The 14,970-nt window shown below is 42.4% G+C and overlaps 1 protein-coding gene across 2 annotated transcripts in view; it reads left to right on the forward strand.

The window, feature by feature from the left end:
• ZC3H7A (zinc finger CCCH-type containing 7A) overlaps positions 1-13,161 on the forward strand; it is a 34,710-nt gene extending 21,549 nt beyond the window's left edge. The window contains exons 13-23 of one of the 2 annotated variants that reach the window (XM_030883977.2): positions 304-465; positions 1,792-1,988; positions 2,271-2,371; positions 2,801-2,982; positions 3,394-3,470; positions 4,589-4,722; positions 5,134-5,239; positions 7,800-7,908; positions 9,559-9,692; positions 11,284-11,447; positions 12,254-13,161. In XM_030883977.2, coding sequence (XP_030739837.1) covers positions 304-465; positions 1,792-1,988; positions 2,271-2,371; positions 2,801-2,982; positions 3,394-3,470; positions 4,589-4,722; positions 5,134-5,239; positions 7,800-7,908; positions 9,559-9,692; positions 11,284-11,447; positions 12,254-12,443 — 1,556 coding nt within the window. In that variant the 3' untranslated portion in view covers positions 12,444-13,161. Of the gene's footprint in view, positions 1-303; positions 466-1,791; positions 1,989-2,270; positions 2,372-2,800; positions 2,983-3,393; positions 3,471-4,588; positions 4,723-5,133; positions 5,240-7,799; positions 7,909-9,558; positions 9,693-11,283; positions 11,448-12,253 lie in introns of those variants that run through there. The other variant, XM_060284298.1, reaches the window with a different exon arrangement.
• The last annotated feature ends 1,809 nt before the right edge of the window (positions 13,162-14,970 follow it).

The following is a 14,970-nucleotide window of genomic DNA, read 5'->3' on the forward strand; positions in this document are numbered from 1 at the left end:
GTTGCTTATTTAAATGCGTTCTTTACCTTTAAAAGCCGTCAAAACGCCTATGCTAATAGTTAAATAAGGGTTATGTTTTGGGAAGACTGGTGTTTTGTCCTGATCTTTGTTTTGTCTGACAAACAGCACGAAAGGCAAAAGTTACTGCCATGGCTTGTTTACATTTGGGGGTTATGAAGATGGGATTTTTTAATGGGAATTTAATAATCATAATCCATCTGCTCACATCTGCTTATAAATGTGCCTGTAAAATGAAATGATACTTTTTGTGCATATGAGCAATCCTTTTTACATCTTTTTCAGGCCCTAAGTTAATGGATTTCACTTACCATGCTAATATAGATCATAAATGTAAGAAAGATATTTTAATTGGTAGGATAAAGAATGTTGAAGATAAATCATGGAAAAAAATACGTCCAAGACCAACAAAAACAAATTACGAAGGACCTTATTACATATGTAAAGGTATATGCTATAATTACTTAATTGGTGTACATCGCCTAAGCGGGCAATGATTTGCTACATTTGTTATAATGGTTCCAGTATTACTGTAACTAGAAGTGTTTTAGGTAGAGTTAACAGAAAGTTCCTTGGATTGAGACATTAGTATTTTTTATATCATTTTTACCTTTGTTTTTAACTTGCTGTCTTGTGGGTGTTTTATAGTTATTTATGGAAATGGGGATTTCCCCAGGTTTTAAACAGAAAACTGTCTCAAACTTTGGGTTCTCTGACATGGTCTAAACAGAATCAGAACACTGAACTAAGGCTTTGAAAATGTTGCTCTTTTAAGTTGTTTTTGAGAGAACTTAGTATTTTCATTTTTATCAGACCACTTCACCTGAACGAGCTTTGAATGTACCTAAATGACTTTTCAAACTTAGGTGGCGTACATCCGGGTATCAAGGCTTTTTTTCCGTCTGAAATAAAAATAATTTAGAATTGTGGTGCTGGTTTTTTGGTTTCTTTTTTAAGAGTTAATACCATCCCTACATTGTAATATGCGTATCATGGTTTGAAGCTATCCATGAATTGTTATAAATTGTTATAAAAATTCAAGTGATGCCCTAAGCGTGTTGTTTTTTTTTAAAAAAAAAAACTTTTCTGATATTTTGTTGTTGTTGTCATAAATTTATTTATTTATTTATTTATTTTTGGCTGCGTTGGGTCTTTGTTGCTGCGTGCGGGCCTTCTCTAGTTGCGGCGAGCGGGGGCTACTCTTTGTTGAGGTGCGCGGGCTTCTCATTGCGATAGCTCCTCGTTGCAGAACACGGGCTCTAGGTGCGTGGGCTTCAGTAGTTGTGGCACGTGGGCTTCAGTAGTTGTGGCTCGTGGGCTCTAGAGCGCAGGCTTAGTAGTTGTGGCACACGGGCTTAGTTGCTCCGCGGCATGTGGGATCTTCCCGGACCAGTTTCGAACCTGTGTCCCCTGCATTGGCAGGCGGATTCTTGCTTTTTGTTTTTTGGTTTTTTTTTTGCGGTACACGGGCCTCTCACTGTTGTGGCCTCTCCCATTGGGGAGCACAGGCTCCGGACGCGCAGGCTCAACGGCCATGGCACACGGGCCCAGCCACTCTGTGGCATGTGGGATCTTCCCGGACCGGGGCACGAACCCGCGTCCCCTGCATCGGCAGGCGGACTCTCAACCACCGCGCCACCAGGGAAGCCCTGGCAGGCGGATTCTTAACCACTGCTCCACCAGGGAAGTCTCCCTAAGCGTGTTTAATATTCATTGGCTTTGAAAAAACAACGGTCTGTGTTTTAAATGTCTTTTAATTCCCTGTCTTTCTAGATGTTGCTGCCGAGGAGGAATGTAGATATTTGGGCCACTGCACATTCGCTTATTGCCAGGAAGAGATAGATGTCTGGACGCTAGAGCGAAAGGGAGCATTCAGCAGGGAGGCTTTCTTTGGTGGCAACGGAAAGATCAACCTTAGCGTGTTCAAACTGCTCCAAGAGCATCTTGGAGAATTTATATTCCTTTGTGAGGTACTTTCTCCATACCTTACTTTCTGCCGTGAAACTGGTGGTAGCTTCCTACCCGCAAGCCCAGAAGTATCAAGTACTTAGCTCTTGTCCTGCCATATGATAAAGCATCTGCTCAGCAATGGTAGCTACTGCTATTATCCAAAAGAATACTGTTAAGACTTCGTACTTACTGAGTGTTATTTGGTGTAAGCATTGTAATGTATAGGTATGTACATCGTAAGCATGGCACGGAAGTTCTATCTCATATTATGTTTTCATGATAATTCTTCTTCTCTGTTTCAGAAATGTTTTGATCATAAGCCTAGAATGATAAGTAAAAGAAACAAAGATAATTCTACTTCTTGTTCTCATCCGGTTACAAAGCATGAGTTTGAAGACAATAAGTATGTTGGTAGTTTCTAATTTTTATAGTGACAACACAGAGTCTCTTTTTAGATCCAAATAAAACCAGAGTAGTATCCGCTCAGGCATTCCCCCTCTCCTTTTGTTGTTGTTTTGAAAGATGGTGACTATTTTTAAATGGCTGATAGGTTTTGCTGAGAATTTTAAAATGAATTATTTAATTGAAATTTAATATAGAAAAGCAATACTGATTTATAGCTTCTCATGACATGGATTTAGGTATTTTATAGCTTAACATATAATTATCCCCTCCCCTCCCCAGTAAAACAATTGCATACAGTGATTTATTTTTTCTGATAAAGATTTAACATGTATTTTCAGTCTAGAACTTTACATTTTATATGTGTATGTACATTTCTTTTAAAGCTATGGCAGAACAATAGTAAAGTGTCACTCCCTTTTCCTCTTAGGTGCCTTGTCCACATTTTGCGAGAGACAACAGTAAAATACTCCAAAATACGTTCTTTTCATGGTCAATGTCAGCTTGATTTATGCCGACATGAGGTTCGATATGGCTGTTTAAGGGAAGACGAGTGCTTTTATGCACACAGTCTTGTAGAATTGAAAGTCTGGATATTGCAAAATGAAACAAGTAGGTTTGTGTGTGATTGAGAAATGTCTCCCCAAGAGCGTCAGGGTTTATGAAGTGGTATTGGAGACCCTTCTCCAACAACTTGGTGTGGCAACACTGTTGATTTTATCCTGAGCTTTAAACCATGTAGTCACTTCATCTTTAGAGTGGCCTATTTTGAGTGTGGTCTTGTATAAGTAATTGCTGATACAAGTTCATGTATGAAGTATGGAATTGTGAGGAAGAAATATTCCTCGGAAGACACCAAGAGCTATATTTGTAAATATTCCATTTTGAAGGAATAATGTGATGTTCATTCTTGGCAACAGATTATGCCAAGTGGGGTTAATTAAAGAATTGAGTCTGACTGTGCCTAGATTGGTGGCCTGTTATTGTGTAGAGGACCTAAAAAAAGGCTTCTGTGTTTCCCAGGTATCTCACATGATGCTATTGCCCAGGAATCTAAACGATATTGGCAAAATTTGGAAGCAAACGTACCCGGAGCTCAGGTATTTTTTCCTGTGTACTTTCTGCATTTGGGATCCTTTCTGGAACGGCCTAATTGATGTTAGTTGTCGGCAGATGCAGTTAAAACTTACATACAGTCCAGTTACTTTCTTAAAGTTTATTGAGTTGATTAATTTTTTAAAAATTAATTAATTTATTTATTTTTGGCTGCATTGGGTCTTCGTTGCTGCGCGCGGGCTTTCTCAAGTTGCAGCGAGCGGGGGGCTACTCTTCGTTGCAGTACACGGGCTTCTCATCGCAGTGGCTTCTCTTGTTGCAGAGCACGGGCTGTAGGCGCACAGGCTCAGTAGTTGTGGCATGTGGGCTCAGTAGTTGTGATTCGCGGGCTCTAGAGCACAGGCTCAGTAGTTGTGGTGCACGGGCTTAGTTGCTCTGTGGCATGTGGGATCTTCCCGGACCAGGGCTCGAACCTGTGTCCCCTGCATTGGCAGTCAGATTCTTAACCACTGTGCCATCAGGGAAGCCCCAGTTGAGTAATTCTTAATGTGAAAAAGAAATTCTGAATTTTAGTTGATCATATAAAAGAAAAAAAGGCATCCCATAATACCCACCAAGCATGTAGGATAGGGAATTCCCCGGAGGTCCAGCGGTTAGGACTCTGTGCTTCCACTGCAGGGGGCACAGTTTCGATCCCTGGTTGGGGAACTAAGATCCTGCAAGCCGAGCGCCATGGCCAAAAAAAGACTGTAGGATACAGTTTTCTTATTCAGCTTAATTGGCAAAACAGTTGGGGTCTCGCGCTATGGGGATCCTTGGAATAAGGAAGGTGGATTGTGTTTGTAGTTTTGCTTACCGCCCAGCCAAACTGCTTTACCCAACTACCCTCCTTCCCCTCCCTGCCAAAAATCCTAGTCATTAACTCCAAAGCTGACTTTCATAAATTGAGGTTTGGCATCTGTAATCTGCTTTTATCATATTCTCTTGCATTTGGGTGGAGAACTGGAGATTTTAGGTATCAGATCATATATATATAGTGGTCAAATCATCAAACCAGACAAAAACGGAAATTGTATGCTTTTATGGAAAAAAATGCATGGTGATTGTGTTCTCAGAAAACTGGTTTTCTGTTAAATTAAAACTAATCTTTTAATTATTTAAGGTACTTGGCAATCAAATAATGCCTGGATCCCTTAACATGAAGATAAAATTTGTATGTGCTCAGTGTCTGAGAAATGGTCAAGTCATTGAACCAGACAAAAACAGAAAATATTGTAGTGCAAAAGCAAGGCATTCGTAAGTAGTGTGTGTGTGGAAATAGTGCCTGATCATCATGATCTGTTTCACGGGTGTAAAATCATGCATATAAGAAAAAAGATGAAGACTTTGAAGAGAGCAAAGGAAAGTAGACAATTTAGGAATAATTGCAAAGCAAAAGGGAAGAGATTTTTAGAATTTAGTAGCTAAGAATTCTGCACACAGTTCAAGTGTTTTGCCTGTATTTCATCATTTCCGTGTTTAGGATTCGTAGGGAATGTTTGTTTATAATTATCGACAGGAAATGAAATGACAGAATCATAAGGCATTTCTTTTAGAAGGGTTGAGGAAAAAAATCTCTGGTCCTTTAGGTACAAACTTTGTACCTGCCCCTTTATATTATGCCTTTGCCAGTGTGTTTTTGTTTTTTCTGAACTCCATTTTTCTTAGGTGGACCAAAGATCGTCGTGCGATGAGAGTGATGTCTATTGAACGTAAGAAGTGGATGAACATCCGTCCTCTCCCCACAAAGAAACAAATGCCTTTACAGTTTGATGTACATACGTAATTTTTAAGCCACTTTTTTTTTTATTAGGCATTTCAAATCATTAGAAAGTAGTAGTAATTCAGATGGAAACTGGTACCCTTTAAATAATGCTCATCATGTTAATGAAATCGAAGTGGTCCTTTCGTTTTCCTTCCCCTTTTGAATATGTGGTTCTGGGACAGTCTTTAGATTGATTGGAATCGTATGAGTTACTGAGGAAAAGTAAGTAGACAATGAACCAGAGAAAAGGCTCAGCTTATTTTCCAGATGAATTACTTTGGGAGCAAACGGGAGAGAATTTCATTTAAATTTGATTCCTCAACTTTGCCGTCAAACCCAGGGCCTTCCGTATTATTATGGATGCTGTTGATGAGTTATTTTTATCACGCCTGTTTCTTTCACTGAAGCAATGGATGCTCGCTAAAGGATGCCCAACATTATAGGATTTTCTTGAAGTAACCCAAAGGAAAAATGCTCCATGTTAGAGCAATATGTTCCTCAAAAGCCCTTAGAATGAAAACACCAATGTGTGGTGTTAATGTGTGGGTAGCATTTCACTCACTAGGTAGCACATTTCAACTTGGTCCCCCTGGTGCCTTACGCGGTCTTAAAGATGATTGTCTGGGCAAAGCCCTGGAGCTGGCCCAACTTGCCTCTTCACAAGAGAGAGGGTCTGGAGGGATTTCACTGTGCAAGGGACACTTGGAGCTGACAGGGCGGAAATTTTCTGCCGCAGAGGAGGAAGTATGGAGAGAGCCTTTTGCCCAGAGAAGCAGTGCAGGTGGATTGCAGAATCCCCATGTAATGAGGCTCCCTCTCCCAATTGCCAGAGAGTTGAGGAAGAGGAGGGTTAATTTCCCATCACCCAGGGTACCTTGCTTTTTGTAAAACTTATACAAGTTATAAGGACAGTCTTTGAAGGAGGTGGTGTGTTTGTGTTTATCCACAGTGGTTTCAGCCCCAGATTTGGGTGATTTAATCCGTGGGTTATGTAGGAGGGGAGGAAGGTTTATTGGAACCATTGATATCTTGTGCTTCAAAAGATAGTGGAGATTATGGGCGTATTCCTCAAAACTTTGCTAAGACGACTGGGAACAATTCTAGCTCATGAGGCAGCTGCCTAGGACCACTGATTATTCTCTCATCTTGGACGTGGTGTTCTACCTTGCAATGTTACAGGAGCTTATTTCCTCTTTTTCCTACCATACTAGGTATTGCTAAGGGATCTTTTTTCTAAAAGAAGAAATAGTACTCTTGTTTGTATGTGCGTAGACAGTGTGGTGAGGTGGAGAGAGCATGTGCTTCAGAGTCTGCCCGAAGGGCAAGTTACTCAGCCTCAGTTTGCTCATCTGTAAATGAGAATAATTGCATCCTAGGGGAGATACAGGAGATGGTGTTGTGTAAAAACCCAGCACAGAGCGGCCTTCTCCTTTATTTTCTCTTCTCCCTGCTCCTTATCGTTGAGTTTTGAAAGACGATGGTAAATGTCTACCTAGTAATACCTAAGTACTTAGTGGGGATTGACTGGGAAAAGAATATAATACAGTCTATCACAAGAATGTTTTGTTGACTATTGACTTCATGCAGAAAATTGTAAGGGTTGCAGGGGTGGGGGTCCCTGATGTTGGTCCGAGGGAGGAAAGGAGCAGTGTTAAGTGTTGACTACTTCTTGATTTTTAGTGAAAGTCAATGCTAAGCATCTACTATTACGTAAACTAATATATAGGGCCAACTCCTGTTGAAACACGGATAAATTAAAATAGGCTAACAATTAATTATACTAGGTTTTATGCTCTATAAAGACAAGTACATTGATGATACCTAAGACTGAGCTCTTGGTGACAGCGGTTTTCCTAGTTCTTAATAGTCATGGGTCTTAGGAGAGTCTGTGTTCTGCTGATTGCTCTCACTTTATTTTCCTACCAGTACACTGTATTTACTCTGTAAAATAAAAATGCAAATAACCAGAAGAGGTATTATTTGAACGCTGTATAACTGGATGGCCTGGTTAGTGGAATAATTGTCTTTGAACAACGCATAGCTAGTGAATGATGGCCAAGATTAGCTGCCAGTATTGGTGATAAGTAAATGTCCGAGAGATTTTTTCTGACACTGTTTAGTACCTTTGGAGGAGTCTGCAGTTTCTTTATCGCTTCCCAAGCGCTGACAGGGAGGCATCCTGGGTGTCAGGTAGGGGAGAGTAGGATCCTTCAGACTGAGGGGGCCAGAGACTTGCATTGCAGAGATAAAATGTTCTGCTGTGTTAAAAGCAGATACTCTGAATCAATGAGTTTGTTGACACTTCCTTGTAAGAAAATGCTCCATATTCCAGTTTCATACTTAACTTTCTTTTGGAAATTTTCTTTTGAAAAGTTTTGAGACAGAAAGCTTAATATCATCTCATGTATTGGGGGCTTATAGTCAATTTGAATAGAAGCAAATTAATCTTTTAAAATTATGTTCTCGGCATCAGCATGGATAATAATATTTATTTTGCTTAAATGTAAAAATTAGGCAGTTTTACTAAGGGTACTCTGTCTTAAAGCATGTTCTTATTTTTCTAATACAGCTGTGCAATCATATTGCTTCTGGGAAAAAATGTCAGTATGTTGGAAACTGTTCCTTTGCTCACAGTCCTGAGGAACGAGAAGTGTGGACCTACATGAAAGAGAACGGGAGTAAGTTGATGATTAACCGTGGCCTTGACACCCATGAAATCTAGCTTGCCTGAAAGTCTCTTTCCTCTCTGTAAATAGGCCAACTTACTGTGCACACAGAAAGCAGTCTGCGTTCTAAACCATTATACCATTTTATCAGTGAAGCAGAGTCTGACCTCCGATCATGTTTGCTTAGGTCAGATTCAGATACAAATACATAGGTCAGCATCCTCTGATGTCATAGGCGTGATTCATGGTCTGGGGAAGTTCCGTCCTTCCGTGAGCTCCTTTTGTGAACAGTCACCCCTGAATTAATCAGGTTATAACTGGAGGTCTCTTCAAGGAGCCCTTCCTGGTAGAACAGGCCCAGATTCGAAGGCCCGAGGAGAGAATGTTTGTCTTGGTCAAACGTCAGGTTTATTGTGAGAGCCTTTGAGAGGAGCCTCAGACAAACTTTCACTTCCAACCAGGAAAGGTTTTGCTACCAGGATTATTTTTCTTCAGTCTTAAGTAAACTGATGGAAATTTACCGACTGCTTAAGATCTGTGATCTCTGGATTACAAGAAGCCATCTGATTTAAGCATGTCACCTACCGTATTTCAACCATGTAAAAATGCAGTGACTTGTGTGGACAGGACTCCTTCTTGCTTGGAGTGGGGACATAGAGTTGGGCCTTACTGAAGGTGTCCTTGCAAATCAGGGCTCTTGCAGTGATTCCTGCTACCACTGGTCTGAAGGAAGAAGAATTTCCTAGTTTACCTCTAATCTTAGAAACACTTAGGCAGGCAGTAAAGCCGAGTTTTGACCAGATCCTCATTACCAGATTTTTTTTTAAACTCAGTGGCTCTCGACTGGGGATGAATTTTGCCACACACTCACCTCTCTCCCGTTGGGGACACTTGGCAACGTCTGGACATTGTCATGACTTGTAGGGCTGTGCTACTGGCAGCTAGTGGGTAGAGGCTAGGGGTGTTGTTAAACATCCTACACGCACAAGGTTGCCACCGACAGCGAAGAGTTTTCTGGCTCAGAACGTTGGCAGTGCTGAGGTTGAGAAACCGTGGTTTTATCGCTTGACAGTAATGCCAGCTACACTTGTTCCAGTAGCTTGCAGCCACTGCCCAGCACCTGGTCATGGCTGTGTTGTTGTAAGTTGCACCCCAGCATGTCGGTCTTCTGGGACTGTGGCTCAACTGACAGGCTCCCATCAGGGTCAGAATCTCGGTCCTTACAGTAGGTTTCTCAGTAGACAGTGAGGAGCTGTGTAAGTAGCCAGTGTGGTTACAGCAGCGGTAGCAAGTGTTTAACGTGGGGCATCGTGAAGCCGTGCCGAGGCCTTCCTTTTCAGCAATGCCCTTGAAATGGTTTCTGAATTTTAAACACCCCCATAGTGTCTTGCAAATGCAGGGGGGAGTTAATCTTGAAAACTAACTATTAAAAAAAAAAAGAAAACTAACTTTTGTGGTCTGACAGTCCTGAACTTGCTTCTTACCCCTGAGAGTCTGGAAATGGACTGTCTCTCCGTGTCTAAATACGATCAGTTTCCGTTGAGCCCTCTCAGGTTTCTTTTGAAAATTGCACCGACTGATACAGAAAGAGCGCGTGTTCTTGTGTGTATTTAAATGGCGTATTTAAATATTTGCTGCTGAAAGGAGTTCATTTTTCTTTAGTACAAGATATGGAGCAGTTTTATGAACTCTGGCTAAAGAGCCAAAAAAATGAGAAAAGCGATGATGTAGCCAGTCAGTCAAACAAAGAAAATGGAAAACAAATTCACATGCCGACCGATTACGCGGAAGTCACTGTAAGTACCCCAGGTTGGTGCCCCTCACCTTTGCTTCCAGGCCTTTCTTTTCTTTCCCACCTTCTCCAAAATCTGGCTCCCTCGCCCCCGCTCTGCCCTCCCCCTTATCTCCATCTTCTCTCCGTGCTGGCTCTCCACTGCTACTTTAAGTCTCTTCATCCTAAAAATGGCTTTCCTGGATCTTCTTTCCAACTCTGGAGCCAGGAAATTGTGAGTCTGAGTCCTGCTTCCCTCTCCTTACTAGCCTGTGACACTGGGCAGGTTACTGAACGTCTCTGAGGGGGCTGCTTGTGATGGAGCCACGAAGTGTGATGAGCCTGCGGGTTTATCCCAGTGCTGGGCCACGGAAAGTGCTCAGGAAATGTGGGATCCCCCCTCCCCCAAGTCCTCTTGTTCTCTTATCACCGTCCTGCAGTCTGGCCTCTGCCTCTGGGTTCTACAGAGACATTTAGTCACCTGTGGTCTTTTACTGTTTTGTCTGTCTTTTAAATGTTTCAAAACAGTGAAGGGGGTAGTATAATGACTGTCTTGAACCCACCATCCCAGGTGAACCGATGTTAGTTTGTTGTGTTTGCTTCTGTAAAGTAAATAAAATGTCACAGATAAAGTTGGAACCCCGGTTGTCCCCCTTTCCCAGAGGGACCAGACCCAGTGTATATTTTTCCAGGCCATGTTTACATATCTTGGACTGTTTATTCCTAACCTATTGCTCTGCCTGCCATGTTGTTTTTAAACTAACAGGCGTATGCGTTACTCTGCTCCTTGTTTCTTGTTTTGTTTTTTGTCCCCTCTCCATATTGAGTCATTCAGATGCGGGTCATGGACACGTCTTTGTGCATGATACGCCCTGTGAACTCTGCTTTCTCTGCCAAGGCTCAGCACTGATCCCCTCACCACCTTTTCTTAAGTACTACTAGGGTTTCCAGAGCCAGGGTCACCCCAACTTGCTGGGTCATGAGGTTGACCTGTCTCTGCGAACCTGTCCTTACCCAGTGTTACAGGGCATTTGGGAAATAGTCAATACTACTCAAATACTACTGCATGCTTGCATATGTGGGAGCACAGGGTTCCTAATGTGTGAGTCTCTGCCCCCAGGGTGGTGTCTTCCCAGCACGTGTACTTCCCTGGCCCCTGGCACAAGTCCTGGCCCATAGTAGGGGCTCAGTTCATGTGCAAGGATCGAGTTGCTCATCCTTCTGCAGTGGGCGAGTCCCGGGTTTTCACATCCTCTCTGCTTTCCCTCGTGGTATTAATCCTCCCCGGAATTTTTTTGAACCTGGCCCCTTGTCCTGCCCACAGACTCCCTTGTTTGCACACCAGCTCCTTGCCAGAGACTGCCTGGACCCCTGGCCCAGTCCATCGCCCCTGCTCTCTGTTTCCTGTGTGCTGGCCACCCTCTCCTTGGTCCTGCTTTTGACTTTGAGTTTTATGTTCTCACCCAGCTTCCCCCACTGGACGGGCTCCCCAAGAGTAGAGTCTGGGTCTTAGGTGGAGTCGTTTCTAGTTGTTCTGGTGCCTGAACACATGTGACCCGTCAGGGGCCACACAGACAGCAGCCACTGATGGGATGCGTGTCTTCCGTGCACTCTAGGTGGACTTCCACTGCTGGATGTGTGGGAAGAACTGTAACAGTGAGAAGCAGTGGCAGGGCCACATCTCCTCAGAGAAGCACAAGGAGAAGGTTTTCCACACTGAAGATGACCAGTACTGCTGGCAGCACCGCTTTCCAACAGGATATTTTAGTATTTGCGATAGGTACGTGGGTCTCTTCAGTTTCCCACATGAAAACTGCTGACCTTGTGAGTAGACAGAGTATCTGGGTGATAAAATCTTCTAATCCTGGATGCTAGGATTTGAACTTAAAGTTTAGTTGCTCCTTGAACATTTCTTCACTCTTCTGCGTTACATGAAAAGATTCACTAGTCTGCCGGTACTGGTGTGAAAGTCTTAAAGATAACCAAATAGGGAAATAAGTTCATTCAGGCTTGCCCAAACGATCTCTGAGATGGCAGTGGAGATTCTCTGACCCTTCACAATAATCTTTCTCGTAGTAGATGTTCATCAGTTTTGAAACTGCCTTTGAATTATATTCCAAGTATAAATCTGGAACTTTCTCAGGTCAAAGGAAAACATTAGTATTTTAAGTTTACTTAGAAAATTTTTCAGTGAAAAGCTAGATCATTTTGAATTGCTCCTCATTTTGTTGTTGCTGTTTCTATTTGACTTCCAGACTTAGAGCCATGTGATACAGAGAATTATTGAAGATATTTTTTACTTCCTGCCCCTTCTGATTTCTTTCCACTGCATCAAGAAGGAGCATAGTCTTTTTTTCCCCAGCAATCTGTATTTTTCATTAAATAGTGCATTTAAATAGTTTAAAGTACTAATTATTGTAGATGTCAAGGCAATAAAATATTCATTTTTCTAGGATTAAGATTTCGAGCTAAAAGTTTAATGCAAACCATAAAGGTAGTGAAGAGCACATTTTAAAGATTTTTATAAACAACTGGTGGACGCTTACCAAGCTGGTGGACGCTTACCAAGCTGACTTGTCCTAACAGGTATATGAATGGTACCTGCACGGAAGGAAGCAGCTGTAAATTTGCACATGGCAATGCTGAACTTCATGAATGGGAAGAGAGAAGAGATGCCCTAAAGATGAAGCTCAACAAAGCACGAAAAGATCACTTAATTGCCCCCAATGATAATGACTTTGGAAAATATAGTTTTTTGTTTAAAGATTTAAACTAATATGCTGGCTTTTATGTACGTTACCTAATCAGAGCATTGACCAGAAAAATTGAAAGTGTTGTAAGGCACGTAGCAGAGGAGCTGCAGATTTTCTGCTTGTATTGGCGTCTCTCGTCCCTCCTGAGCAGCAACCCACAGTAGGTAGGAAAACGGGCTGTTTGACAGGTCTGGCCAGGCTCTCACGGCATCAAATGGCAAAGTGACCGCTACTGGTTGCCATCTGTTGAACAGACTTTTGGATGACTTGTGTTGGGGAAGAGGATAAGGTTATGTTGAGGATGACTTCTTGAGTTGGTCCTTCAGATAAGAATCACGATGGTGAGAGAGAAACACTGTACTAGGATCAGAACACATGATGGATGAAGTTCTTCACATGTTTTAAGAGGAATAAATTTGTCTAATATAATAAAGTTTGCTACTTATCTGTATGTAGGTTGCTAAAAAGGATTTTCTTAACTCAGATTTTAAGCCAAATAACCATTTAACACTAGTATATGTTAAATGGGGTATTTTTCTGTATTTGTATGTTTCACTATAATAAGGGAATTGAGGATAATGTGCATTGAGAATATTTTGAAAAATAATCCGTTGACTCAAATTTTATTTCTTGGTCTTTTGCTGTTTAAATGATGATTTTGAAAGATTAAACTTGTACTGTTGGTATTGTGTAGTGTATGGACCAATACTGCCCGTAATAAAGATTTTATATATAGATGTCTTTCATTTTTTTGGTGTGGTCCTTGCCAGTTCCTTAAAGAATTGTTAAAACTGGGTACTAAAAACACAAGGTTAGTTTTTTGTTTGTTTTTTTTGGCCGCACCGCTCGGCTTGCGGGATGCCAGTTCCCCGACGACCAGGGATCGAACCTGGGCCCTCAGCAGTGAAAGCGTGGACTCCTACGCACTGGACTGCCAGGGAATTCCCTAGATTTTTTTAAAAAACACTTTCATTTAAGCAATTAATGACAGAAGGCAAATTAGAGAGACATGGCAGCAACTTTCACTCTGTCCCGCTCTCCTCCGATTCAGGTTGCTAAGAGGCTTCTCTTATTGACTGACATGCTAACCCCTCTGGGGGCTCTTCTGTGTCTCATTCAGATGAATGCCCAGCAAGGGGACACACGGTCAGCTAAGACGTGGGCTGTGGGATTCCACAGACACGACTGTTTAGCACAGCGCCTTCTATAGGGCCATTTTGGTTGTTGAAAGACCACTGAAGGTGTGGTCAGGACGGGCTGGCAGAGACAAGGAAAGGGCTGAGCTGTCCTGAGACCCAGATCTACTCCTGACCTGGCGAGCTAGGGAGAAGAGTCACTGTCACGGTTTGGGGGCCGCCACCTCATGAGGACACTGCCAGTGCAGAGTCCCTGTTGGGGGTGGGAGTCAGAAGGAAGGGCTGATGGACTCGAAAGTCACTTCTTCATGACAACCTTGAGTCAGTGGGGTTTGGGGCAAACAGAAAAGGGTCTTTGTTCAGTGCAAGTCCAGCCTGGGTGGGGGGAGCATGGCTGCAAGTAGAGAGATGAGAGAGAAGCAGTGCCTTCAGCAGAACCAGAGGCTGCAGAGTGAAAGGCAAGCCCAGGGGACTCCTTGAAGACCGCAGGAGACTGGTTTCCCTCCATGAATGGAAGGCAGTTGGGACCAGTTTTATTTGGCAGGTGCGTTAGCAGTGTATCTTATTTGCCAAATAAGTAATCTGTTTCTATAGAGCAGACTAGCAGTGTTATCATTCTGCTGGGTCTCCCTAGTCTGATGGCCTTTATGATGTTTTTCTTCTCCATCCTTCCAAACTCCTTTTATCCTTTTCTTCCAGGGAGCATAGATGTTAAAAAGCTGTCTCTGGTGCTCTGTTTTAGCTTGCAGTTTAACAAGTTGGTTGTCTTAACCTTTGGAATCTAGGCTAGAAACTTAAAGTTTGACCGGTCAAGACGAGAATTGTTTGTTTTCCACACCCACATCCCCACCTCAAATTCTCTGTGCCTGGGCTTTCTTGTAGTTCTCTGTGCTCTGAACTATCCTTTCAGTAAATTCCATTTCTGCCTAAATCATCCAGTTTTTTGCCTCATTTCGGCTAAGAACCCCCCTGGCCACAGCCTTAGTCTCAGCATCAGGAAGTCAATGCTAATTATTCCACGGTGAAGTCACACCTCCACCCTAGAAGCGAAGCGAAGAGGAGAATGAGGTGTGTGTGGGGGGAAAGGGCAAGAAAAAAAAGTATGAAAGAGCAAAACCCAAATATTAACAGCAGACGAAACTAATAACTGGCATGTCTACTTGGACATGTTTATCTCCTTATCTCCTCCAGGGTGGACTTTTTTCAACATTTAACAAATTGAGATACAATTTTTATAACAAAAGTTTTACCATTTTGAAGTACAAATCCATGGTTTTAGTAGATTCCAAATGTGCTATAATCACCACTATGAATTTTAGAGTATTTCATTACCTGAAACCAAACCAAACCAAACCCACACCCTAGTCTACCCACTCCCCTTGCTTTTCAAGCTGTGGGCAACTGCTCAACTGCA

This window comes from Globicephala melas, chromosome 15, assembly GCF_963455315.2.
Source record: "Globicephala melas chromosome 15, mGloMel1.2, whole genome shotgun sequence".
In the NCBI taxonomy this organism is placed as follows: domain Eukaryota; kingdom Metazoa; phylum Chordata; class Mammalia; order Artiodactyla; family Delphinidae; genus Globicephala; species Globicephala melas.